Source organism: Phyllobates terribilis, unplaced genomic scaffold (genome assembly GCF_046119375.1).
Source record: "Phyllobates terribilis strain yellow unplaced genomic scaffold, ASM4611937v1 Scaffold_7__3_contigs__length_470593459, whole genome shotgun sequence".
Classification (NCBI taxonomy): domain Eukaryota; kingdom Metazoa; phylum Chordata; class Amphibia; order Anura; family Dendrobatidae; genus Phyllobates; species Phyllobates terribilis.
This window is the reverse complement of record NW_027362767.1, coordinates 245,643,623-245,670,646: the sequence shown is the minus strand read 5'-3', so window position 1 is coordinate 245,670,646 and position 27,024 is coordinate 245,643,623. Positions and strand designations below refer to the sequence as shown.

At 45.6% G+C, this 27,024-nt stretch overlaps 1 protein-coding gene across 2 annotated transcripts in view; it reads left to right on the top strand.

Annotated features, from left to right (window-relative positions):
• LOC141154354 (torsin-1A-like) overlaps positions 1-21,115 on the top strand; it is a 35,867-nt gene extending 14,752 nt beyond the window's left edge. The window contains exons 3-6 of one of the 2 annotated variants that reach the window (XM_073640111.1): positions 16,004-16,266; positions 19,249-19,424; positions 19,764-19,888; positions 20,091-21,115. In XM_073640111.1, the coding sequence (XP_073496212.1) occupies positions 16,004-16,266; positions 19,249-19,424; positions 19,764-19,888; positions 20,091-20,335 (809 nt within the window). In that variant the 3' untranslated portion in view covers positions 20,336-21,115. The remainder of the gene's footprint in view (positions 1-16,003; positions 16,267-19,248; positions 19,425-19,763; positions 19,889-20,090) is intronic. The other variant, XM_073640110.1, reaches the window with a different exon arrangement.
• Positions 21,116-27,024: the final 5,909 nt, after the last annotated feature.

Sequence of the window (27,024 nt, the reverse complement as noted above, 5' to 3'; positions counted from 1 at the left end):
TCCACTCCTCTGTCTCTTCTCCTTCCTTCCTTCTCCTTCTTCTCTTCTCCTCTCTGGCCCCGGCCTTCTCTCTAGGCCTGCCTCGTGGAGCTGAGCTCAGGCTGAGCCTCGGCTCCCTGTCAGCTCTCTCTCCCTCCTGCTCTGACTGACTTGACTTAACTCCCCTAAGATGGCTCCCACCTTTTATCTGTTTCTCTGTGTCTGAGCTCAGGCGACCTGCACCCAATGAGCTCCTTCCTGTGCTCCAGAAACCGTCCCCTTTCTGCTCCTACACCACTGGGTTCTCTTCCCCCCTCCCCACTCCAGTCAGGGACATGGTCAGTTGTGCCTGCATCTGGGAACACCGTCGAGCTGTCCCCCGGAAATGGTGTGTGTGTGTGTGTGTGTGTGTGTGCAGCTAACTGAGCCCTGGTCCACACTCCATCCTTACCTGGGAGTGGAATATCACACCTCTGGTTGAGGTGCAATACCCCTGTAGCAACCGAGCCCTTGGCGCGCTACATATACAGGAAGAAAAAGATTTTTACACCACCAGGAGCAAAACAGTAACAATGCAGTGACATGACAAGAATCTGCATAACTAATCATATGCTAAATAGCTGCAAGTCATATTTATGTATGAGATAGCCAAGATGATTGTCTATAAAGTGATGGTAGTCTCACGTTGGAAGCAGTAGTGGATGGTGAGATATGGAGCCTGAAAGTCAAAAGTTCAAAACATTGTTACCCTTTTGCTCGTCTGTGTATACTGTACATGTTACAACCTCTTTAAAGTTCAGATTGTCATGGTCTATTTTGGTCCTTAGGACCATGTAATTGTTTTTTTTTTTTGCTGCTGTTGCTACATTCACATAGCCATTACTTTATTTCACCATTATATTTTTGCATTTTAAAATTTGCACTGTTCACCCTATAGAATTATTAATGTGTTTTTCAGTATTGTTTGGTTCAGTACAATTGTGGTGATACCAAATATGTATATTTTTTTTCCATCTGTAACAAAAATATATAAGTGAAGATATTTGGTATTGCTGCATTTGTAAAATTCCAAGCTTCAAAAAATATATATTTATTTGTCTATTTTATATATATGTATTTATACATTATTATACGTTTTACACCGCTTGGCAAATGCTTAAAAAAATTTAAAAAATTGCTGTTTTTTTTGGTCATCTGGCCTCCCCAATAAAATACAAAAAAGGAATAAAAATTTGTATTTAGCCAAATATGGTGCCAATAAAAAGTAGCGATTGGGTTAAAAATTTGATTAAAAGAAATGTCAAAATCTGGCAAAGTTTATTTTTTTTAAAACCAATAAAACTTATAAAAGCAATCGACTGTATATCTGTCTTGGCTATAATCATACTGATCTACAGTATAAAAGTTAATATGAGTTTTCACCAAACAGTGAGCAACAATAGTAGAAACATTTTTCATCATTCCACCTCAAATAAATGGAATAAAACAAGATCTCATTTGACCATGTCGCCTGGTTTGGAGCAGGTCCGCTCCCAAAGCTTCTTGAAAAAGCTCTCAGAAAACTCTTGAAAGTATTAAAATGTTACTCTCTATGTTAAAAACGACTTGTCATGCAAATGTGTAAGGGCGGTGGACTGTGCTGTCTAATTCCTACCCCTGAAGACACCAATCGAGTCATGTGAATTATATTGTAATATGCCAGTGCGTTGTGGGGCGGCGTGGCAGTGACATGGGCAGACACAGTCCATATAACCCCTTTACCCCCGAGGGTGGTTTGCACGTTAATGACCAGGCCAATTTTTACTATTCTGATCACTGTCACTTTATGAGGTAATTACCCTGAAACGCTTCAACGGATCCCCCTGATTCTGAGATTGTTTTTTCATAACATATTGTCCTTCGTGATAGTGGTAAAATTTCTTCGATATCACTTGCGTTTATTTGTGAAAAAATCGGAAAATTTTGAAAATTTTACAATTTTCAAAATTTAATTTTTTATGCCCTTAAATCAAAGAGATATGTCGCACAAAATAGTTAATGAATAACATTTCCCACATGTCTACTTTACATCAGCACAATTTTGGAACAAATTTTTTTTTTTTTATTAGGGAGCTATAAGAGTTAAAAGTTGACCAGCGATTTCTCATTTTAACAACAAAATTTACAAAACCATTTTTTTAGAGACCACATCACATTTGACGTGACTTTGAGGGGCCTTTATGACAGAAATACCCAAAAGTGACACCATTCTAAAAACTGCACCCCTCAAGGTGCTCAAAGCCGCATTCAAGAAGTTTATTAACCCTTCAGGTGCTTCACAGGAATTTTTGGAATGTGGAAGAAAAAAATGAACATTTAACTTTTTTCACAAAAATGTTATTTTAGACCCACTTTTTTTTATTTTCGCAGGGGTAACAGGAAAAAATGGACCCCAAAATTTGTTGTGCAATTTCCCCTGAGCACGCAGATACCCCATATGTGAGGAAAAAACACTGATGGGCGCACGGCAGGGTTTGGAAGGGAAGGAGCGCCATTTGACTTTTTGAATGTAAAATTTGCTTGAATAATTAGCGGACACCATGTTGCATTTGGGGAGCCCCTGATGTGCCTAAACAGTGGAAACCCCCCACAAGTGACCACATTTAGGAAACTAGACCCCTTAGGGAACTTATCTAGATGTGTGGTGAGCACCTTGAACCCCCAGGTGCTTCACAGAAGTTTATAACATTGAGCCGTAAAAATAAAATTTTCACATTTTTCCAACAAAAATGTTTTTCAGCCCCCAATTTTGCATTTTCATAAGGGTAACAGGAGAAATTGCACCATGTAATTTGTTGTGCAATTTCTCCTGAGTAAGCCAATACCCCATATGTGGGGGAAAACCACTGCTTTGGTGTACGGCAGGGTTCGGAAGAGAAAGGAGCGCTATGTTGGCTGGGATAGGTTGCAGACACAATGTCACATTTGAAAAGTCGCTGACATGCCGAAACAGCAGAAACCCCCACAAGTGACACCATTTTGGAAACTAGACCCCTTAGGGAACTTATGTAGATGTGTGGTGAGCACCCTAAACCCCCAGGTGCTTCACAGAAGTTTATAACATTGAACCGTAAAAATAACATTTTCACATTTTTTTTTCAACAAAAATGTTTTTCAGCCCCCAATTTTGCATTTTCACAATGGTAACAGGTTGCGTTTGGGGAGTCCCTGATGTGCCTAAATAGTGGAAACCACCCCACCCTCCCCCCAGTGACTCCATTTTGGAAGCTACACCCCTCCAGGATTTTATCAAGGGGTATAGTGAACATTTTGAACCCAGAGGTACGACACAGAATTTGATAACATTAGGTCATCATATTGAATAAGTTGTCATTAGTCTTGAGCGCAAGTGCTCGCTATTAGAGTTTGCATCAGGTACTAGGTTATGCACCAAGTATCGCGGGTGCTCAAGTGACATGCTCGAGTCCCTGCCCCGCATGTTTTTTTTATTAGACACACAAAAAAAACATGCGGGGATCGCTCGTGCATGGCAGGCAATCCCCACAAGGTTTTTTTGGCTGTATAACAGCTGCAAAACATTTGGGGAGGAGACTCGAGCATGTCACTCGAGCACCCGCCATACTCGGTGCATACCCAAGCACCCGATGCAAACTCAAGTAGCGAGTACTTGCGCTCACTAGTCGCCATATCGTCGTCATTTTTTTTTGTTTACTTCTGAAAAAATCCCAACCCTAACCCTAACCCTAGCCCAACCCCAACCCTAGCCCAACCCAAACCCCAACCCTAGCCCAACCCTACCCCACCCCTAACCCCAACCCTAACCCTAGCCCAACGTTAACCCAAACCCTAGCACAACCCTAGCACAACCCTAACCCTAGCACAACCCTAACCCTAAAGGTTATTTTTTACGCCGTTCCTCGTGTGGTATAAGTGATTAGACAATGTTATTCTTTGGGTCGGTGCAATTACAGCGATGCCAGATTCATATTGGGTTTTTATGATTGACAGCTGTCCCACACTAAAAGACGCATTTTTTTGCAAAGACTAGTTTTTGCATCGCCATATTTTGAGAGCTATAATTTTTCCATATTTCGGCCGACAAGAGTCATGTGATGGCTTGATTTTTGCGGGACAAGTTGACGTTTTTATCGGTATCATTTTTGGGCAAATTACATTTTTTTATCGCTTTCTATTCCGATTTTTGGGAGGCAGAATAAACAAAAGCCAACAATTCAGGAATTGTTTTTTTTTTTTTTTTTTTTTTTTATGCCGTTCTGCGTGTGGTAAAATTGATAAGGTAGCTTTATTCTTCGGGTCAGTACGTTTACAGCGGTACCGCATTTTTATTTTATATTTTGGCACTTTTACACCATAAAAACTATTTTATAGAAAAAAGAATTGTTTTTGCATCGCTTTTTTCTGAGAGCTATAACTTTTTTATTTCTCTGTTGTTGGAGCTGTATTCCAGCTTGTTTTTTGCGGGACAAGATGACGTTTTCAGTGGTACCATTTTTATTTACATTCGTCTTTTTGATCGCGTTTTATTCCATTTTTTGTTTGGCGGTATGATGATAAAACATCGTTTTATGTTTCGTTTTTTTTTTTTACCTTGTTCACTAAAGGGGTTAACTAGTGGGACAGTCTTATAGGCCAGGTCGTTCCAGACACGGCAATATCAAATATGTGTACTTTTATTGTTTTGTTTTATAAGATTATTTATTTATGGGTACAATATATATATTTTTTTTTATTATTTTTTTTTTTTAAATATTTTTACAATTTTTTTTATTTTTATTTTTTTTTTCACTTTCTGACACTTTTATTACTTGTTCACATTGTCCCACTATGGGACTTTCACTTTTTGTAGCCTGATCGCCTGCATGGCATAGAGAGCAGCAGCTCCCTATGCCATGCTGCCTGTCAGCGCTGCACAGGGAGAAGTTACTTTGGTCGTGCACTGCGCATGACCAAAGCAACTTCCTGCCTCCTTGTGACCCGGATGTTGTCATGATGACGTCGGGTCACCATGGCAACATCCGGGGCCGGATTCAGACGCCGCTGGACGCTGGCAGAGAAGGTACGTATCGCCCTTACCTCCTCTTGCCACCGGAATGCTACGATCGATTTCGATCGCAGCATTTCGGGGGTTAATGTGCCGGGAGCGATGCAGTATCGCTCCCTGCACATAGCACAAGGTGTCAGCTGTGACAATCAGCTGACACCCGGCGGCGATCTTGCCCGCACCGCTTGTGTGTGGGCGAAATCGCCAGGGCGTATAAATACGTATCAGGCCCATAAGGCCCAGGGCACAGATACGTACTAATACGCCCTGGGTCAGAAAGGGGATAAGAAAAACATGGGGCTTTATTTTCAGCCAAAGGGTAACAAACAGTAAGGAAACCAGAATGCAACAAAGACTTGCACAGCTAGGCGCTAACTAACACACCGTACTTCTGACTCACGCTACCACGAATGTATGCGGGGGACTTGGCCATCCAGCTGTAACATCCCTGGCGGCGTGTTGGCATGGCTTACCACCTCCCACCATGCAAGACCGCCATCTTGCCTATCAATCCAGGCTGCACACTTTTCTCCAGTACCTGCTGTGTCTCTTGTCTGATTGCTTAGGGCGGCGGCGCGGCTACTGCCTGATTCTTATAGTTACTGTGTGTGCACTCCTAATGCCTCCCCAGCCTATTGCTGTGAGTCACTAAATACTTAAACCCCCTCCACCCAGTAGGGGGTGCCTGAGCAACACTTTTATTCAGTGTGTTCTGTGCAACTGAGTTGCCAGGTCCTGTCCTGTATCTTGTCTGTTTCCGCCCCTGGGGGCTGTATCCCCAGGTCTGTTACCTGTATCTGTGACTTCTAGTCTGTCTCCGCCACCCTGGGGACTGAGTTCCCAGGCTCGTTCCTGTATCTTATTCCTGGTTCAGTTCCTGTCTGAACTGTGTCCTAGCCCATTACCTGTTTCTCTCTATGTCGGAACCTTCCCTTTTCCTGCAGTGTCTGAACCTGCACCTAACTCCAACTTGTTGTCTCTGAACTTCTGTTTGTGAGTTTTGTGTACACTCGCTACTTCATTGTAAGTACCTTGTGTGCATTTGGTTCTGCTTGTTCACCGCACCTGCGGTTTTGCTCTGCCCTGCTTGTTCACCGCACCTGCGGTTTCGCTCTGCTCTGCTCGTTCACCGCACCTGCGGTTTCGCTCTGCTCTGTTTGTTCACCGCACCTGCGGTTTTGCTCTGCTCTGCTTCTTCACCGCACCTGCGGTTTCGCTCTGCTCTGCTTGTCCACCGTACCGGCGGTTTCGCTCTGCTCTGCTCACTTGTTCACCGCACCTGCGGTTTCGCTCTGCTCAGCTTGTTCACCGCACTTGCGGTTTCGCTCTGCTCAGCTTGCTTACCGCACCTGCGGGTTTTGCTCTGCTCTGCTTGCTTACCGCACCTGCGGATTTTGCTCTGCTCTGCTTGTCTACCGCACTTGCGGGTTTTGCTCTGCTCTGCTTGTTTACCGCACCTGCGGGTTTTGCTCTGCTCTTCTTGTCTACCGCATCTGCTGGTTTTGCTTTGCTCTGCTTGTCTACCACACCTGCGGGTTTTGATCTGCTCTGCTTGTTTACCGCACCTGCGGGTTTTGCTCTGCTCTGCTTGTCTACCGCACCTGCGAGTTTTGCTCTGCTCTGCTTGTCTACCGCATCTGCGGGTTTTGCTCTGCTCTGCTTGTCTACCGCATCTGCGGGTTTTGCTCTGCTCTGCTTGTCTACCGCATCTGCGGGTTTTGCTCTGCTCTGCTTGTCTACCGCACCTGCGGGTTTTGCTCTGCTCTGCTTGTCTACCGCACCTGCGGGTTTTGCTCTGCTCTGCTTGTCTACCGCACCTGCGGCTCCGTTCCTGTGTCCCAGTCTGTACTGGTCCCTATCCTGTCTGCGTTCCTACCTGCCAGTGCCCGCCTGTCTGCATGCCAGCCGTGCCTGCCAGTGCCCACCTGTCTGCATGCCAGCCGTGCCTGCCAGTGCCCACCTGTCTGCATACCAGCCGTGCCTGCCAATACCCACTTGTCTGCATACCAGCCGTGCCTGCCAGTACCCACCTGTCTGTATGCCAGCCTAACCTGCCTGTTCCTGCATTCCCCGGTGTGTGGTTCAACAGCTGTGACCGGGGTCTGACCTGGAGTAGCACCTGGTCCCTCTGCTCAGTTCCTCCCTAGTTCACGGAGTCGACTGAGCCGCCGTGTGACCTTGGTCGGACCGAGTTGATACTTAGTTACACCCCTCCAGGCACTCCTCAGTTCATGGTCCAGTGGGATCACTAATCATGCTCATGCCAGTCAGTCCGAGCGTGTGCGTAACAATTTGCTCAGGCTATGGTCCCCGTTGAGCCCCACGGCCCTTCGCTCTCGGAGACATTTGAATTCTTGTTTGGCGAATACGTGCACCAAGGAAAAATTTTTTCTCAAGCTGAGGTCCAGGCAATTTACGCACCAGCCCAAAAGGAGCTATCAGCACTCGTTCCTGCGGATCCACCACGGTACTATGGGGATCCAAAACAAAGCCGTGCGTTTGTGGAGCAATGTATACTGCATTTCCAATTCTATGCTCACTATTTTCCCACTGATTGGGTTAAAGTAGCATTCATGATGTCCTACTTAGCGGGTGATGCCTTGAATTGGATCACCCCCCTATGGGGAGCATGGGATACTATCAACTCTGACCTGCAGGCCTTCCTGGTGGCCTTTCTAATGGTCTTCGATGACCCTAACCCTGAAGCTTCTGCTAAAGCTTCCCTTCCCAATATCCTGGAGCAGTCCCGATGGGTGATGCGTGTAGGTAGCCCACAAGTTCCCCAGCCAGAAGAGGCTGCTGCCCACACAGAATCCACACAGGATGACTATGCTCCACAGAATACTTCTCTTCCCAACCTCAAGAGGCAGTCCAGACGTGCAAGGCGTAGGGGTAAACAGTCACTCCAGGTTCTGTCCTCCCAAAGACCTCCTGTTCCCCAGCCTGTAGAGGCAGCTACCCACACAGAATCCATGAAAGATGACCATGTTCGTCAGGCAAAGCAGAGGCCGGAACTCAGTCACAAAATCGGATTGCGGTCCCACTGCGGATTTTTGGGACACCCTGACGGTCTTTGTCCAGCGAAGGTTGGAGAATCCCAAGACATTAGGCCTGTAGGAGAGGCTGCCCTTGGCGTTAGTGTTTCCTCTCCACAGATGACCGTGACTGTCTCCGTGGCAAGTGAAGGCCTATATTAACCAGAAGTTTCGGGCATAAAGCCTTGAAGAGTCGGTGTCTGATTCTCGTCTGACAACTCCAGAATCCGGTTTGGGCATTGTCAGCGGAAGGACGAGCCCTACTCAGAAACAGTCAAAATATGTCGGTATAAATTAAGTTCCAGATTGGAGCATTACACATGAAGAAGTTCACATTCCAGGTGCTGTCTGGTTTACCCACAGGTCGTCCAGAGCCGAGAGATCTAGTGCCCGCTCGGGTCTGGAGATCCTGCATGGTGTTTCCTGGGGGACTGCTGAGGTACAAGGGGTGTCCCATATCTTCAGGACAGTCAGCAGTGTCTTCTTCTTCTTCACCAGACCTGCTAGTCGCTGACTCGCTGTGCGCTGAAATCTCCGAAGGAAGGGAAGCGAAGGCATTGTCCCCACACAGTTTCGACGATTGTACCAATGATCTGGCTTTAGGCACCGCCCCGACTCGCAGACGTGTCATCTCAGAAACCAGACTGAAGTTGGTGGCTAAGCAAGGATCCTCCATCTCTAACAAATCTGGCAATAAGTCCATCAAGGTAGTGGCTACCTCCAAGTCTCTGCACCCCTCCAACCAGGCGGAGGACCTCAGGTTGCCTCCTGAATCCTCCGGGGTGCTATCTGATAACAAATGGAGAGAGACTTTTCTGCATCCTGTACCTGGTACTTTGCCCACTTCATCCAGTAAGCTTGCAAAGTGTACGTGAAGGCGGTGGTTACCCCCGAGTCTCTGCACCCCTCCAACCCGGTGGAGGATCTCCAGTTGTCCTGTGAATCTTTTGGGGTGCTATCCGATATTAACAAATGGAGAGAGACTTTCCTGTGTCTTGTTCCTGGTACTTCACTCACTTCATCTGTTGCTGAGGATGGCTCGATGGGAGGAAGCATCCTAGTCACCAAGATGGTGAGACCAGTTTCGTTCCCTCTAGTGGACAGAAGAGGTAATCTTCTTGATGAGAAGGATCGGCCTCCAAATTCTCTGCAGAAAATCCTTGCAGGCTTGAAGAAGAGGGGGCGTAAAGGGGGTGGGGGTACTGTAACATCCCTGGCGGCGTGCTGGCATGGCTTACCACCTCCCACCATGCAAGACTGCCATCTTACCTATCAATCCAGGCTGCACACTTTTCTCCAGTATCTGCTGTGTCTCTTATCTGGTTGCTTAGGGCGGCGGAGCGGCTACTGCCTGATTCTTATAGTTACTGTGTGTGCACTCCTAATGCCTCCCCAGCCTATTGCTGTGAGTCACTGGATACTTAAACCCCCTCTACCCAGTAGGAGGTGCGTGAGCAACACTTTTATTCGGTGTGTTCTGTGCAACTGAGTTGCCAGGTCCTGTCCTGTATCTTGTCTGTTTCCGCCCCTCGGGGCTGTATACCCAGGCCTGTTACCTGTATCTGTGACTTCTAGTCTGTCTCCGCCACCCTGGGGGCTGAGTTCCCAGGCTCGTTCCTGTATCTTATTCCTGGTTCTGTTCCTGTCTGAACTGTGTTCTAGCCCGTTACCTGTTTCTCTCTATGTCGGAACCTTCCCTTTTCCTGCAGTGTCTGAACCTGCACCTAACTCCAACTCGTTGTCTCTGAACTTCTGTTTGTGAGTTTTGTGTACACTCGCTACTTCATTGTAAGTACCTTGTGTGTATTTGGTTCTGCTTGTTCACCGCACCTGCTGTTTTGCTCTGCTCTGCTTGTTCACCGCACCTGAGGTTTCGCTCTGCTCTGCTTGTTCACCGCATCTGCGGTTTCGCTCTGCTCTGCTTGTCCACCGCACCGGCGGTTTCGCACTGCTCCGCTCAGCTTGTTCACCGCACCAGCGGTTTCGCTCTGCTTAGCTTGTTCACCGCACCTGTGGGTTCGCTCTGCTCAGCTTGTTCACCGCACCTGTGGGTTTTGCTCTGCTTGTCTACCGCACCTGCGGGTTTTGCTCTGCTCTGCTTGTTTACCGCACCTGCGGGCTTTGCTCTGCTCTGCTTGTCTACCGCACCTGCGGGCTTTGCTCTGCTCTGCTTGTCTACCGCACCTGCGGGTTTTGCTCTGCTCTGCTTGTCTACCGCATCTACGGGTTTTGATCTGCTCTGCTTGTCTACCGCACCTGCGGGTTTTGATCTGCTCTGCTTGTCTACCGCACCTGCGGGTTTTGCTCTGCTTGTATACCGCATTTGCGGGTTTTGCTCTGCTTGTCTACCGCACCTGCGGCTCCGTTCCTGTGTTCCAGTCTGTACTGGTCCCTATCCTGCCTGCGCTCCTACCTGCCAGTACCCGCCTGTCTGCATGCCAGCCGTGCCTGCCAGTGCCCACCTGTCCTGTATCTTGTCTGTTTCCGCCCCTCGGGGCTGTATACCCAGGCCTGTTACCTGTATCTGTGACTTCTAGTCTGTCTCCGCCACCCTGGGGGCTGAGTTCCCAGGCTCGTTCCTGTATCTTATTCCTGGTTCTGTTCCTGTCTGAACTGTGTTCTAGCCCGTTACCTGTTTCTCTCTATGTCGGAACCTTCCCTTTTCCTGCAGTGTCTGAACCTGCACCTAACTCCAACTCGTTGTCTCTGAACTTCTGTTTGTGAGTTTTGTGTACACTCGCTACTTCATTGTAAGTACCTTGTGTGTATTTGGTTCTGCTTGTTCACCGCACCTGCTGTTTTGCTCTGCTCTGCTTGTTCACCGCACCTGAGGTTTCGCTCTGCTCTGCTTGTTCACCGCACCTGCGGTTTCGCTCTGCTCTGCTTGTTCACCGCACCTGCGGTTTTGCTCTGCTCTGCTTCTCCACCGCACCTGCGGTTTCGCTCCGCTCTGCTTGTCCACCGCACCGGCGGTTTCGCACTGCTCCGCTCAGCTTGTTCACCGCACCAGCGGTTTCGCTCTGCTTAGCTTGTTCACCGCACCTGTGGGTTCGCTCTGCTCAGCTTGTTCACCGCACCTGCGGGTTTTGCTCTGCTTGTCTACCGCACCTGCGGGTTTTGCTCTGCTCTGCTTGTTTACCGCACCTGCGGGCTTTGCTCTGCTCTGCTTGTCTACCGCACCTGCGGGCTTTGCTCTGCTCTGCTTGTCTACCGCACCTGCGGGTTTTGCTCTGCTCTGCTTGTCTACCGCATCTACGGGTTTTGATCTGCTCTGCTTGTCTACCGCACCTGCGGGTTTTGCTCTGCTCTGCTTGTCTACCGCACTTGCGGGTTTTGCTCTGCTTGTATACCGCATCTGCGGGTTTTGCTCTGCTTGTCTACCGCACCTGCGGCTCCGTTCCTGTGTCCCAGTCTGTACTGGTCCCTATCCTGCCTGCGCTCCTACCTGCCAGTACCCGCCTGTCTGCATGCCAGCCGTGCCTGCCAGTGCCCACCTGTCTGCATCCCAGCCGTGCCTGCCAGTGCCCACCTGTCTACATACCAGCCGTGCCTGCCAATACCCACCTGTCTGCATACCAGCCGTGCCTGCCAGTACCCACCTGTCTGTATGCCAGCCTAACCTGCCTGTTCCTGCATTCCCTGGTGTGGGTCAACAGCTGTGACCGGGGTCTGACCTGGAGTATCACCTGCTCCCTCTGCTCGGTTCCTCCTGAGTCGACTGAGCCGCCGTGTGACTTTGGTCGGACCGAGTTGATACTTAGTTACGCCCCTCCAGGCACTCCTCGGTTCATGGTCCAGTGGGATCACTAATCATGCTCACGCTAGTCAGTCCGGGCGTGTGCGTAACACCAGCAACTTGGCATTTAACACATTTAACCGCTGTGCATTTCCTTCTCAGGAGCGCATCATATCAGTACGGTGGCTGTGACACTCTGAAGCTTTTCCTTCAGCCTTTTCTGTGTCTGTAATGAGACAACCTCTCTCAGCTGAGCTGACTAATCCTTCAGTACTGGAGCGGGAGTGGGAGTGACAAGTCCCACCACTAAATCCTCCTCATCACTCCAATAAAACCCGGCCCGGAATTATCATAAAACGGTTTAGCTAAGCTGCTGCACCAACTAATACTGCCCAGTTTTAATATCTCACCCAGCTTAATTTTCTGGGAGAGATATACAGTACAGACCAAAAGTTTGGACACACCTTCTCATTTAAAGATTTTTCTGTATTTTCATGACTATGAAAATTGTACATTCACACTGAAGGCATCAAAACTATGAATTAACACATGTGGAATTATATACTTAACAAAAAAGTGTGAAACAACTGAAAATATGTCTTATATTCTAGGTTCTTCGAAGTAACCACCTTTTGCTTTGATGACTGCTTTGCACACTCTTGGCATTCTCTTGATGAGCTTCAAGAGGTAGTCACCGGAAATGGTTTTCACTTCACAGGTGTGCCCTGTCAGGTTTAATAAGTGGGATTTTTTGCCTTATAAATGGGGTTGGGACCATCAGTTGTGTTGTGCATAAGTCTGGTGGATACACAGCTGATAGTCCTACTGAATAGACTGTTAGAATTTGTATTATGGCAAGAAAAAAGCAGCTAAGTAAAGAAAAACGAGTGGCCATCATTACTTTAAGAAATGAAGGTCAGTCAGTCCAAAAAATTGGGAAAACTTTGAAAGTATCCCCAAGTGCAGTTGCAAAAACCATCAAGCGCTACAAAGAAACTGGCTCCCATGAGGACCGCCCAAGGAAAGGAAGACCAAGAGTCACCTCTGTTTCTGAGGATAAGTTTATCCGAGTCACCAGCCTCAGAAATCGCAGGTTAACAGCAGCTCAGATTAGAGACCAGGTCAATGCCACACAGAGTTCTAGCAGCAGACACATCTCTTCAACAACTGTTAAGAGAAGACTTTGTGCAGCAGGCCTTCATGGTAAAATAGCTGCTAGGAAACCACTGCTAAGGACAGGCAACAAGCAGAAGAGACTTGTTTGGGCTAAAGAACACAAGGAATGGACTTTAGACCAGTGGAAATCTGTGCTTTGGTCTGATGAGTCCAAATTTGAGATCTTTGGTTCCAACCACTGTGTCTTTGTGCGACGCAGAAAAGGTGAACGCATGGACTTTACATGCCTTGTTCCCACCGTGAAGCATTGAGGAGGAGGTGTGATGCTGTGGGGGTGCTTTGCTGGTGACACTGTTGGGGATTTATTCAAAGCTTAAGGCATACTGAATCAGCATGGCTACCATAGCATCTTGCAGCGGCATGCTATTCCATCCGGTTTGCGTTTAGTTGGACCATCATTTATTTTTCAACAGGACAATGACCCCAAACACACCTCCAGGCTGTGTAAGGGCTATTTGACCAAGAAGTAGAGTGATGGGGTGCTACGCCAGATGACCTGGTCTCCACAGTCACCAGACCTGAACCCAATCGAGATGGTTTGGGGTGAGCTGGACCGCAGAGTGAAGGCAAAAGGGCCTACAAGTGCTAAGCATCTCTGGGAACTCCTTCAAGATTGTTGGAAGACCATTTCCAGTGACTACCTCTTGAAGCTCATCAAGAGAATGCCAAGAGTGTGCAAAGCAGTCATCAAAGCAAAAGGTGGCTACTTTGAAGAACCTAAAATATAAGACATATTTTCAGTTGCTTCGCACTTTTTTGTTAAGTATACAATTCCACATGTGTTAATTCATAGTCTTGATGCCTTCAATGTGAATGTACTATTTTCATAGCCATGAAAATACAGAAAAATCTTTAAATGAGAAGGTGTGTCCAAACTTTTGGTCTGTACTGTACACTCCATCCAGTATCCTCCCTGTTGGCCGCCAACAATATATATATATACAGTGGGGAAAATAAGTATTTGATACACTGCCGATTTTCCAAGTTTGCAAGTTGCAGGTAGGTGATCAAATACTTATTTCATGCAATAAAATGCTAATTAATTATGTAAAAATGATAAAATGTGATTTTCTGTTTTTTTTTTGTTTTTTTTTCTTTTTGATTCTGTCTCTGAGTTGAACTGTACCTATGATAAAAATTACAGACCTCTCCATTCTTTGTAGTTGGGAAAACTTGCAAAGTCGGCGGTTCATCAAATACTTATTTACTTATATTCCCCATTTTGTATGCATGTGTGAGATATATATATACAGTACAGACCAAAAGTGTGGACACACCTTCTCATTTAAAGATTTTTCTGTATTTTCATGACTATGAAAATTGTGCATTCACACTGAAGGCATCAAAACTATGAAATAACACATGTGGAATTATATACTTAACAAAAAAGTGTGAAACAACTGAAAATATGTCTTATATTCTAGGTTCTTCAAAGAAGCCACCTTTTGCTTTGATGACTGCTTTGCACACTCTTGGCATTCTCTTGATGAGCTTCAAGAAGTAGTCACCGGAAATGGTCTTCCAACAATCTTGAAGGAGTTCCCAGAGGGGACTGCGAGCGTTGGACTGGTGAGGATCCCGAGCGGGAGGTCCAGGGTGACCATAGGGATAGGACGTGAAACCGCTGAGCGAGTAGAGAGAAACTCGCTGATCAAGACTGCAGCCCAGAAGCTGATGTAAGGCGGCGGTGTTCACACCGTGCAGTAACTGAGGCAGTGACCCAAGTAAGTCCAACATAAACAGCTTTATTCAGCAACTCACGGGTAAACAGAACAGTCCTCCGGTTCGCAGCCGGGTTAACACGAGTCCTTAAACAACGGTTGCCGTGGGCCGGGCCGCTCAGAGCCTGACAGGTGCAGAGCCTTCCCAGGCGTGGGTTCAGCCACCCTCAATCCTGCTGAGGTTTCCTGCTATCCTCCTAGCAGGTTCCAACATAGAACAAGACTAATCCTTCGTGCAGGGTTTTTAAAGAACCTGTGGCAAGAACCACTGGAAAACCCGGGTTGGAGGAAGTAGGCCGCCCCACTGCCTCCTGTGACCTCCTCCAAGAAATGAAGGCCCTGCCGGGTTTTACTTAATCTGCCTTAGCCAGATAGCCTGACCAGGTCCATGCTCACCTTCACTCCTGCATTGCAGCCGCAGGTGAGTTTGTGACTGCAATGCACTCCAATGGATTTAATAGGTCTCTGTACACATTCTGGCGGATATATAACGTCCCTCGTATACGATCCCGGTCACTGCCTCACACTGGCTTGTGCCGACGTAGAGACTAACCAGATAAGCTACAGAGCCTTGGAGTAGCCTACAGAGGAAAGATACATAACCTGTATCAGGATCAGTAAAGTCCCCATATTTGAACCGAAGTCTTCTTTATTAATCTGTGGAATTTGTGGTCTTGGCCAGCCAACACCATCGGCTAAAGGTGGCCTGCATGGGCACAAGGCCCATACAGCACTAACACCATCACCCTGCCAGGATCCATTCTTTCATTTAGCGTGCCGGGGCATCACAGGAAAAGACCAGGGCCTCCCACGTGGCCACGTTACACATGTTCAGGCTTTTGAGCATCTTTTAACCGCTTCAGGTTTCCAAAAAAGCCAAGTGGTTAAAAGAAGTGACATTTTTCAGGTATTTTCCACTCTGAAGACACTCCCCACCTTTACATGGAAGGTAGTAGGGCGTCTTCATGAGCATTTTGTCAGCGTTCTTGTTTCAAAAACCTCTAGCGTTTTCTGCATTGTTGACTAGAATTATAAATCAAATGTCTGAAAAATGGCAGTAAAAAAAGTCACACAAAACACAGTAAAAGTGCTAAAAAAAACATTAACAAAGCGTACAGGAAACTACAAAAAAATGCAAAAAATTATGCTTCAAGTTTGCAAAATGTCTGAGAGAAGGAGAGTTTCTTGAAGCGTCCTCTGCTTGAAACCGGATGGTTTGGTCCACCTAAAAAAGTCACTTGCACATGTCCTAATTCTCATACTTTTGTATATTTACATTATTTATTTATTTTAGCTCTGAAGAAGGACTACCGGGACAATGTATTTGGGCAGCAATTGGTGGAGCTGGTGGTCCTCAAGGCCGTTCCTGATTTCTTGAATAACACCAATCCTAAGAAGCCCCTGGTTCTCTCCTTTCATGGCTGGACTGGTGGCGGCAAGAACCACGTTAGCCAGATCCTGGTCAGGAATATCTATCCCGCAGTGAATCGGAGGAAGAAGTGTGTACAATCTTTTGATGTTACACATCATTTTTCCCAGGAAGAGAATATAGTGAAGGTAAGAAGAAGCCTGAGGGTATGTGCACACAATGTTTTTCAAACTTGGGTGAACCATCAAGTTTTTTTTTAAGCGGAATCGGCTTCAGGAAATGTCCGCATTTTTTGTATAATTTTTAAAACGTCTTCCTTTTTGGGCTTTTTTTTACTTCTTTATTTAGTTTGTGGTGTCTTCAGTTTTAGCCAGAGCTGTATTCGGTGTAGGTACCATGTGTGGTTCCTGCAGCCATTCCTGTGGGAGAGGAAGACTACCCTTTGCTTGTGACTACCACATATGTTAACATTAATTATATAACAGTGTTTTTGGATTACTTTTTGTATGCGGCTGTTACTTGGTCACCATTTATTTGTGGTATTTGCCATGTGTGGCACTGTGTAGTATAGTATTACACAGCGTATGTTTTATGTAACTATATAGATGACCCATAGGATGATAGGACCATTGTTTAGCAGTGATATTTTGGCACCATACTGTGGGTTGCTTATAATTTCTGTATGACTATACTCTATGTAAAGAGAGTGCAAATAGGGAATCATCCAGATTTTATTAAAAAAAATGTTTAAAAAAATAAAAAGCACTACTGATCCCATTGATTCCCTGAGACTCCCGTTCCAATGCTGCCCAGATTCCAGCCAGACTCCTATCCTTATACAAAGACATATCACTGCTTCAGCCAGTCACTGGCTCAGAGAGATCACCACTGCGACCAGTGATTGGCTCAGCAGTCATTTCCTGTCTGTCGAGAGGGACCAGGAAGTGGAGGCCAATGGGAAACCCGGGAAGAGCTGGAACAGAAATGGCAAAGGATCAGTGAGGTGAGTATCACTTTTACTTATTTATTTTTAATCAAAATCTGTCTTTTTTTTTAAAGAAAAAACAATGGACAACACCCTATCATGGCATAAGGCTGACCCTGCTTCTATTAGTTTGAACAATTTTGTTGTTGTGTATACCTATAAAATGCTGGGATTACTGATACTCTACCTGGATGTTTTCCTTTGGGAAATAAGGACAAGAGAGAACTTCTGAAAAGTTTTGCCATGGGTTACAAAGTGCGTCTGACAAAGGGTATTTTAGGTTAACGTGTCGACATATGTTTCCAAGGCAGGGATGGCTTTAGACAAAGTGGGGCCCTGGGCGAAAGTTTAAAGTGGGGCTCCAAATGCTCACATATTCCACCATCACACACAAACATTTCGGTTGTATTTACATGCGTGAGTTCAGGCCGCAAAACGAGCGTAATCGACAATATTGAAGTCGTTTGGCGCTTGTTTCCTGGCCTCTTTACACCGGCTGACGAAGAATGATGGGGACAGAACAATCATTAACAGATCAATCTGTCCCCATACACATCATATTATCAGCAGCACATCTGCAGTTTTCACCAGGCGACGTGCTGCTGAGAACAAGAATTTTTGTTTCGACATAAATAATCTAATCACTCGATGAATAGGCAGCATTTTGCTTGTTTAGTATAATGCACCCCAAAGTCCTCCATATTGTATAATTGCCCCCATAGTCCTCTATATTGTATAATGCACCCCATAGTCCTCCATATTGTATAATGTACCCCATAGTCCTCCACATAGTATGATGCACCCCATAGTCCTCCTTATAGTATAATGCACCCCATAGTCCTCCACATAGTATTATGCACACCCCATAGCCCTCCACATAGTATAATGCATCCCATACTCCTCCACATAGTATAATGCAAACTCCATAGTCCTCCATATAGTATAATTCACTCCCCATAGTCCTCTATATAGTATAATACACTATGCACAGTCCTCCATATAGTATAATGCACACCACATAATACTCCATACAGTATAATGCACTCTCCATAGTCCTCCATACAGTATAATGCACTCCCCATAGTCCTCCTATACTGCACTCCCCATAGTCCTCCATATAGTATAATGCACTCCCCATGGTCCTTCATACAGTATAATGCACTCCCCATAGTCCTCCTATACTGCACTCCCCATAGTCCTCCATATAGTATAATGCACTCCCCATGGTCCTCCGTATAATATAATACACTCCCCATAATATTATATGGAGGACTATGCGGAGTGTATTATATTGTACGGAGGACCATGGGGAGTGCATTATACTGTATGGAGGACTATTCACTCCCCGTAGTCCTCCATACAGTATTATGCACTCGCCGTAGTCCTCCATATAGTATAATGCACTTCCCTTAGTATAACGCACTCAATAGTCCTTCATATAGTAGAATACACTCCCCATAGTCCTCAATAGAGTATAATGCAGTCCTATAGAGTACTTATAGTATAATGCAGCCCCATTGAGTACATATAGTATAATACAGCCCCATAGTCCTCCAGTATTATGTCCACCACGTAATCACTGATTTAATAAAAAAAATACAATACTTACCTCTCCTCGTTCCCCAGCTGCTCTGGTCTTTACAGCACGTCTCTCAGCAGCTCCACTGCCTGGCTTTGCGTGGCATGCAATAAAGTGATGTCATCGCACCCGCTCAGTCAGACACCGATGGGGAATGATGTGAGCGGGAGCGTCATGTGACACTCTCCTATTGATCATTGCTTTCAACTGTATCGGCATCTATGATGCTGATATAGTTGAATGCGCAATTTGGGGGAGGGGCTCCAGGCCCCCTGACTCATGGACCCCATAGTGGCCGTGTGCTATTAGCAGCATGCTACTGGCTTAGGGCCCCTGGGGGAGTGGGACCCCTAGGCAAATGCCTAGTTTGCCTGCCGCTAATGTCGGCCCTGTTCCAAGGCTGACCCTTGAATTTCTGCAACAGATTTGCTGCTGGTTTGTGAAGAAGATGAGGATTAGTCCAATTGTCATTCAATGGGGCAAATCATTGACATGGAAATTATTTCCACACCGGCTGCAAACATCGGCATGTGAGCGGGGTTGTGGTTGATGATTTGGACCTCATGTATCTGAAGGCTATAACTTTTATTCTCCTTGTTGTCACAGGAGAAGTTAAAACAACGTATCTACGAAACAGTAAAACAATGTGAGAGGACGATCTTCATATTTGATGAGATGGACAAGATGCCTCCAGGCCTCATTGACGTCATCAAGCCTTACCTGGATTACTATGATGAACTGGATGGGTTATCTTTCAGAAAATGCATATTCATATTTCTGAGGTACACTTAGACATGTTATATGTTTTTTTTTTAGCTCTTGTACTGGCACTTGTACAGGTACATATAGTGCCAGGCACTGGTCACCTAACGCAATGTCTTGGGTGCCCATGGCAGGAAATACAATGATGGCGGTGACCTCGAAGATAAGACTGTAAAATCTGTAAAAGAGCCCCTATCTGCTATGTTCCATTTATGATACTGGTGTCTTTTTTTTGGTGATGGTCGGCCATTGAGACCCCTCTAGTACCATGTTCTGGGATTTTGTGCCAGTTGCCCCATAACCTCTGTATATGGCTGCATATGTCGGCTCCTTCAGTCTTCATGTGTTGTATGTTACAGTAACACGGGAGGAGAAAAGCTTACAGAGCTGGCACTGGAGTTCTGGAGGAATAATAAGGAGAGAGAAGACATTAAACTGTCAGAGGTGGAGAACCATTTATCAAGGCATTCCTTCAACAAAAAGAGTAAGTGAGATAACGTGTGAGCAATGTGCTAGGAGGATTCATGTAATTCAGGCTGATGCCCATAGGCTTTAGATCCCCATGTACATGTATGCTCGATTCAGCCGAGTGTGCATGTGTTTTCAATGAGAGATATTTTGCTTGGCTTTACGGTTTTACTTTTTATGCCCCTTGGATCACCAGTTTGAATATTTTTCCCCTTTAGGCGGATTCTGGCACAGTAGTCTGATAGACAGAAATCTGATTGATGTCTTTGTGCCGTTCTTTCCTCTGGAAGTGAAACACGTGAAGATGTGCGTGAGAGCGGAGCTTCGTCAACGCGGCAGAACCATAGATGAAGAACTCGTCAGTAAAATTGCTGAAGAAATGTCCTATCACCCTGAGAAGGAGAGAGTTTTCTCTGTGAAAGGCTGCAAAACAGTGGCCACCAAAATCAGTTTATACCTTTAAAGGGTTGTCCTGCCCTGACTAAAGGTGCCCATAATAGATGTGGGCCGGCGGACCGTGCGTGTTTTTCAATGGGGAGAGGGCAGTGAGCTGCGGTGAGACACCTACGGCAGCTTATCTTCCTTGAGATCAAAAGGATCAGACACTGAAATTTAATATGCCCAATCCTTCTCCCCCTCCCCCCCCCAAATAAGTCAGGGCACCTACGTGCAAATAAAATAGTCTGACAAAATCCATTGGGTCATGTAATGACGTCCACACTCCCCTATGGGTCATATATATAGGGGTTATTTTTCCTATATCAGATTCACAGTCACCCTGGTATGTTATATACTTCCCAGGAAACAAATCAGCAAATACAAACTAGGAAGAGCATACCGGGAGCATCGACAATGATATCTTAACTGATTTGGGGGCGTTTGGAGTGAAGAACAGGGAGATTTCTTAATTTAGACAGAGTCAAATCAACTGAGGTTAAAGGATCCACTTCATCAGTGGGAACCATAACAAGTTCCTAGCCAAGGATAATATGTCCAGTCAAACTCCAGCCTGAATGTAATTTCTCTATTGACCAGTAGGGGACAGCAAAGTCTTAAGCAATTTAAAAAAAAAAAAAAAAAAAAAAACAATAACAAAAAATTTCCCCCAAAAAGACACTGGACCACCACGAGTGGGGGAATTTTACTGGAGTCTAATGTCAAAACTGCTGAGATCTACCATTACCTGCCAATGACCTCATGTGCTGCCATATAACAATACTTGCTGTGAGGGATGTATATGTTTTTGTTTTTTTTTAAAGTGTAAATTTCCTAAATGAGATTGTGTGATTCCTTCAATGTGTCTGTGATTACTCTGATATATTGTTATTCTTCCACATTGCCCACTATTGCACAAGGATGGGCTATCACATCTGGGACCCCCAGAATGAAGGGGATTTCCTTCCCCTTGGAACTTTCCCTTGCCCTGTGGCTCTCTCGCTTCTCCTGGGCTATGGCTTCTTCATTCTCCTGATCAATGGGGGTTCCAGAGGGTGAATTTCCACGCCACAAATTTGGTTACAGAAATTTGTATTCATCTAAAGGGATTGTAGCAAATGAATGGGACAGTGGCCGAATTCTCTGCAAGAAAAGTTGCAGAAAATCCAGAAATTATATGTCAATGTGGACACCAAAAACAGATGGTAAGAGATTCTTGGCTGAGGCTTCTTTCTCCCTCCATTGAAGCAACATGCCAGACAGGTCAAACAAGCATTTGGCTGACTACTTTTGTTTAACATCTATGTCCAGATTTAAAGCCTGACCTGACTCCTGAAGTGGCTTCACTTTGGAAAAATATGTCCATATGTCCAACCTTAATATGATTAATACAATGGGTCCTTATGTGAATCCTGGTTAAAAGGAGTCAATTATAGAACTAGAAATGTGGTCCATTAGGTTTCATGACCCTTAGTGTATCCCGCTATCATGCTAGAGGCCTCCAAAAAAGAAGGTGTCCCAAAGCAAAATTATAATATGACTCTCCTGGTCCTGGTTTACCTCCCTTCATGTTACTGTTGTGGAGCATGAAGTCACCTCCTGGGTAAGGGACATGTAATGCGTCAGCTCTGTGGGGGTATTGGGCTTGATCCAAGGTGCTGAGGTTGCATGCCCAGGGAGGCCAAGTTGTCAATAGTCCCTCAATTTCCAGGACGATCCTTATTTTTTTAAGTGCAATATTTGTCCAGGGTGCTGTCCTGCAAACACAGGGGCAACAGTTTTATTTTCCTCATAGTCAGTGCCAGGACGTCACGTATTTGTCTGGAAGAAAGGAAAGGTGAATAATTAAATGGGTCTAAATGTTGGGACTTGGGGACTGAATTATGGAGTTCTCTTTGGGGTCTGCATATTGAGGTCTTGATTAGGGTATGATTTGTGGTCTAAATATTGGGGTCTGTATTATACGGTCTGCGGGGTCTGTTTATTGGTGTCCAGTATGGAGTCTGTACTATGATGGCTGTATTGGGGTTCTGGATCTGACATGGGGTCTGCATATTAGGTTCTGGCCTGGGATCTGTTATATTGGAATCGAAATGATGAATTCTATCCTGAACGTTAATGGGGTCTGATTTGGGGTCAAAGCTATGGATTCCAAAATTTGGGGTCTGATCTAGAGTCTGGAACAATTGGGGGTTTTAGGATATAGATTTGATGAGTTATCATGGCTTTAAAATTAATTTTACAGCTCAGTGAGTCCAAAATCAACTAAATGGACTCCGTCTGTGAGCTGACCAATTTAAAGGGGCTTTCTATCTCTCTCTTCTGCACTGAAATATTGGCATATAACGAGCACAACACCACCCCAGCATCCGTTGCGTGCCATGTGAGCAGGGTCTCTCACCACCTGATGCGGACATAAAAGGAGTTTGACAACTCCTGTGAGCTCGTTATAGCAGCCACATGCTATGAGCTCTTATTTTCCATTTCTTGATCATTGTTTTGTGCTCACATTTAAAGGGACCCCAATCCATATTTTACTATGAGGCCTAGAGCTTCACCGTACGACCCTATATTATCCACATTATCCAACCACACACTGAAGTGAAGTAGTTAACAGCAGCTTAGTGCATCAGTGAGAGTTACACCCCGGTACAAGTTATACATTTACAGATATTTACCACATAGATGAAAATTGCAAAATCCAGTATAAATCTATATGTAAGTCGTGCCTGGTGAGTAGAATGTGTTTACACTAATCCACCTGCACTGTATATAATATATCAATAGTCATGTATTATTCTGGGGAAACTGGCGAGTGTGAACATCTCCTGGAAATCTGCAGTTGTTTTACCACCAAAGTCGGGTATCCATTGTTTCCTATAATTTATACAGCACAAGCATACAATGGATGTAGCATACTTGCCAACTCTCCCAGAACGTCCAGGAGGATCCTGGAAATAAGTGACACCGCCAGCACGCCAGGACGAGTTGGCAAACTGTCCTTAGTGGGAGCCCTTCCATCTCTATCTGTCCTCAGAGCGTGCATACAGGCTCCCAGTTCCACCACTTACTCTATCAAGCCATGGGCTGCTTTAGGTCTGCGGCCTGCAAGAAGTCCAGGCCAGTGCACTTGGGGGACCTAAGGCGGCATTTGTTGTCTGCGCCGGGCTGCAGACTGCAGGGGGATGAAGACAGAGGTAACCATTCAAGGGAGCAGAGTGAGTTTAAAGGGGTTATGCAGGCTCACGGTACGGACATATATATATATATATATACAGTGGGGAAAATAAATATTTGATACATGGACGATTTTTCAAGTTTTCTCACCTACAAAGAATACACAAATACACTTCACATCTCAGAGACAGAATCTAAAAAAAAAAAAACAACAGAAAATCACTTTGTATGACTTTTCAATAATTAAATTGCATTTGATTGCATGAAATAAGTATTTGATCACCTACCAACCAGCAAGAATTCTGGCTCTCACAGACCTGTTTTTCTTTAAGAAGCCCTCCTACTCTGCACTCATTACCTGTTTGAACTCGTTACCTGTATAAAAGACACCTGTCCACACACTCAATCAATCACACTCCAACCTCTAAAGACACCAGGAACAAAATTATAGACCTGCACAAGGCTGGGATGGGCTACAGGACAATAGGCAAGCAGCTTGGTGAGAAGGCAACAACTGTTGGGGCAATTATTAGAAAATGGAAGAAACACAAGATGACTGTCAATCTTCCTCGGTCTGGGGCTACATACAGGATCTCGTCTCGTGGAGTAAGGATGATTCTGAGAAAGGTCAGGAATCAGCCCAGAACTACATGGGAGGACCTGGTTAATAAACGGAAGAGAGCTGGGACCTCAGTCTCAAATATTACCGTCAGTAACATACTACGCCGTCATGGATTAAAATCCTGCATGTCCAGGACCATTTGAAGTCCGCCAATGACTATCTGGATGATCCAGAGGAGGCATGGATGAAGGTCATGTGGTCAGATGAGAACAAAATAGAACTTTTTGGTATCAACTCCACTTGCCGTGTTCGGAGGAAGAAGGATGAGTACAACCCCAAGAACATCATCCCAACCGTGAAGCATTGTGGGGTAAAACATTATACTTTGGGGGTGCTTTTCTGTAAAGGGTACAGAATGACTGCACCATATTGAAGGCAGGATGGCTGTGGTCATATATCGTGAAATTTTGGCCAACAACCTCCTTCCCTCAGTAAGAACATTGAAGATGGGTCATGGCTGATCTTCCAGCATGACAATGACCCGAAACACACAGCCAGGGCAACTAAGGAGTGGCTCTGTAAGAAGCATTTCAATGTCCTGGAGTGGCCTAGCCAGTCTCCAGACCTGAACCTGATAGAAAATCTTTGGAGGGAGCTGAAACTCAATGTTGCTCAGCGACCGCCCCAAAACCTGAAAGATCTGGAGAAGATCTGTACAGAGGAGTGGGCCAAAATCCCTGCTGCAGTGTGTGCAAACTGGTCAAGAACTACAGGAAACATCTGACCTCTGTAATTACAAAGGTTTCTGTACCAAATATTAAGTTCTGTTTTTTTCTATTGTATCAAATACTTATTTCATGCAATAAAAAGCAAATTAAATATGTAAAAATCATACAATGTGATTTTCTGGATTTTATTTTTAGGTTCTGTCTCTCGCAGGTGAAGTGTACCTATGATAAAAATGACAGACCTCTCCATTCTTTGTAGGTGGGAAAACTTGCAAATGCAAAATCAGCAGTGTGTCAAATACTTATTTTCCCACTGTGTATGTATATACATATATACACTGCTCAAAAAAAATGAAGGGAACACTCAAATAACACATCCTAGATCTGAATCAATGAAATATTCTCATTGAATACTTTGTTCTGTACAAAGTTGAATGTGCTGACAACAAAATCACACAAAAATCATCAATGTAGATCACATTTATTAACCAATGGAGGCCTGGATTTGTAGTCACCCCCAAAATTAAAGTGGAAAAACACACTACAGACTGATCCAACTTTGATGTAATGTCCTTAAAAGTCAAAATGAGGCTCAGTATTGTGTGTGGCCTCCACGTGCCTGTATGACCTCCCTACAATGCCTGGGCATGCTCCTGATGAGGTTGTGGATGGTCTCCTGTGGGATCTCCTTCCAGACCTGGACTAAAGCATCTGCCAACTCCTGGACAGTCTGTGGTGCAACGTTACGTTGGTGGATGGAGCGAGACATGATGTCCCAGATGTGCTCAATCAGATTCAGGTCTGGGGAACGGGCGGGACAGTCCATAGCTTCAATGCCTTCATCTTGCAGGAACTGCTGACACACTCCAGCCGCAGGAGGTCTGGCATTGTCCTGCATTAGGAGAAACCCAGGGCCAACCGCACCAGCATATGGTCTCACAAGGGGTCTGAGGATCCCATCTCGGTACCTAATGGCAGTCAGGCTACCTCTGGCGAGCACATGGAGGGCTGTGCGGCCCTCCAAAGAAATGCCACCCCACACCATTACTGACCCATTGCCAAACTGGTCATGCTGAAGGATGTTGCAGGCAGCAGATTGCTCTCCACGTCGTCTCCAGACTCTGTCACGTCTGTCACATGTGCTCAGTGTGACCCTGCTTTCATCTGTGAAGAGCACAGGGCGCCAGTGGCGACTTTGCCAATCCTGGTGTTCTGTGGCAAATGGCAAGCGTCCTGCACGGTGTTGGGCTGTGAGTACAACCCCCATCTGTGGACATCGGGCCCTCATACCACCCTCGTGGAGTCGGTTTCTAACCATTTGTGCAGACACATGCACATTTGTAGCCTGCTGGAGGTCATTTTTCAGGGCTCTGGCAGGGCTCCTCCTGTTCCTCCTGTTCCTCCTTGCACAAAGGCGGAAGTAGCGGTCCTGCTGCTGGGTTGTTGCCCTTCTACGGCCCCCTCCACATCTCCTGGTGTACTGGCCTGTCTCCTGGTAGCGCCTCCAGCCTCTAGACACTACGCTGACAGACACAGCAAACCTTCTTGCCACAGCTCGCATTGATATGCCATCCTGGATGAGCTGCACTACCTGAGCAACTTCTGTGGGTTGTAGAGTCCATCTCATGCTACCACGAGTGTGAAGGCACAACCAGCATTCAAAAGTGACCAAAACATCAGCCAGAAAGCATTGGTACAGAGATGTGGTCTGTGGTCCCCACCTGCAGAACCACTCCTTTATTGAGGGTGTCTTGATAATTGCCAATAATTTCCATCTATTGTCTATTCCATTTGCACAACAGCATGTGAAATTGATTGTCAATCAGTGTTGCTTCCTAAGTGGACAGTTTGATTTCACAGAAGTTTGATTTACTTGGAGTTATATTCTGTAGTTTAAGTGTTCCCTTTATTTTTTTGAGCAGTGTGTATACAGTACAGACCAAAAGTTTGGACACACCTTCTCATTTAAAGATTTTTCTGTGTTTTCATGACTATGAAAATTGTACATTCACACTGAAGGCATCAAAACTATGAATTAACGCATGTGGAATTATATACTTAGCAAAAAAGGGTGAAACAGCTGAAAATATGTCTTATATTCTAGGTTCTTCAAAGTAGCCACCTTTTGCTTTGATGACTGCTTTGCACACTCTTGGCATTCTCTTGATGAGCTTCAAGAGGTAGTCACCGGAAATGATTTTCACCTCACAGGTGTGCCCTGTCAGGTTTACTAAGTGGGATTTCTTGCCT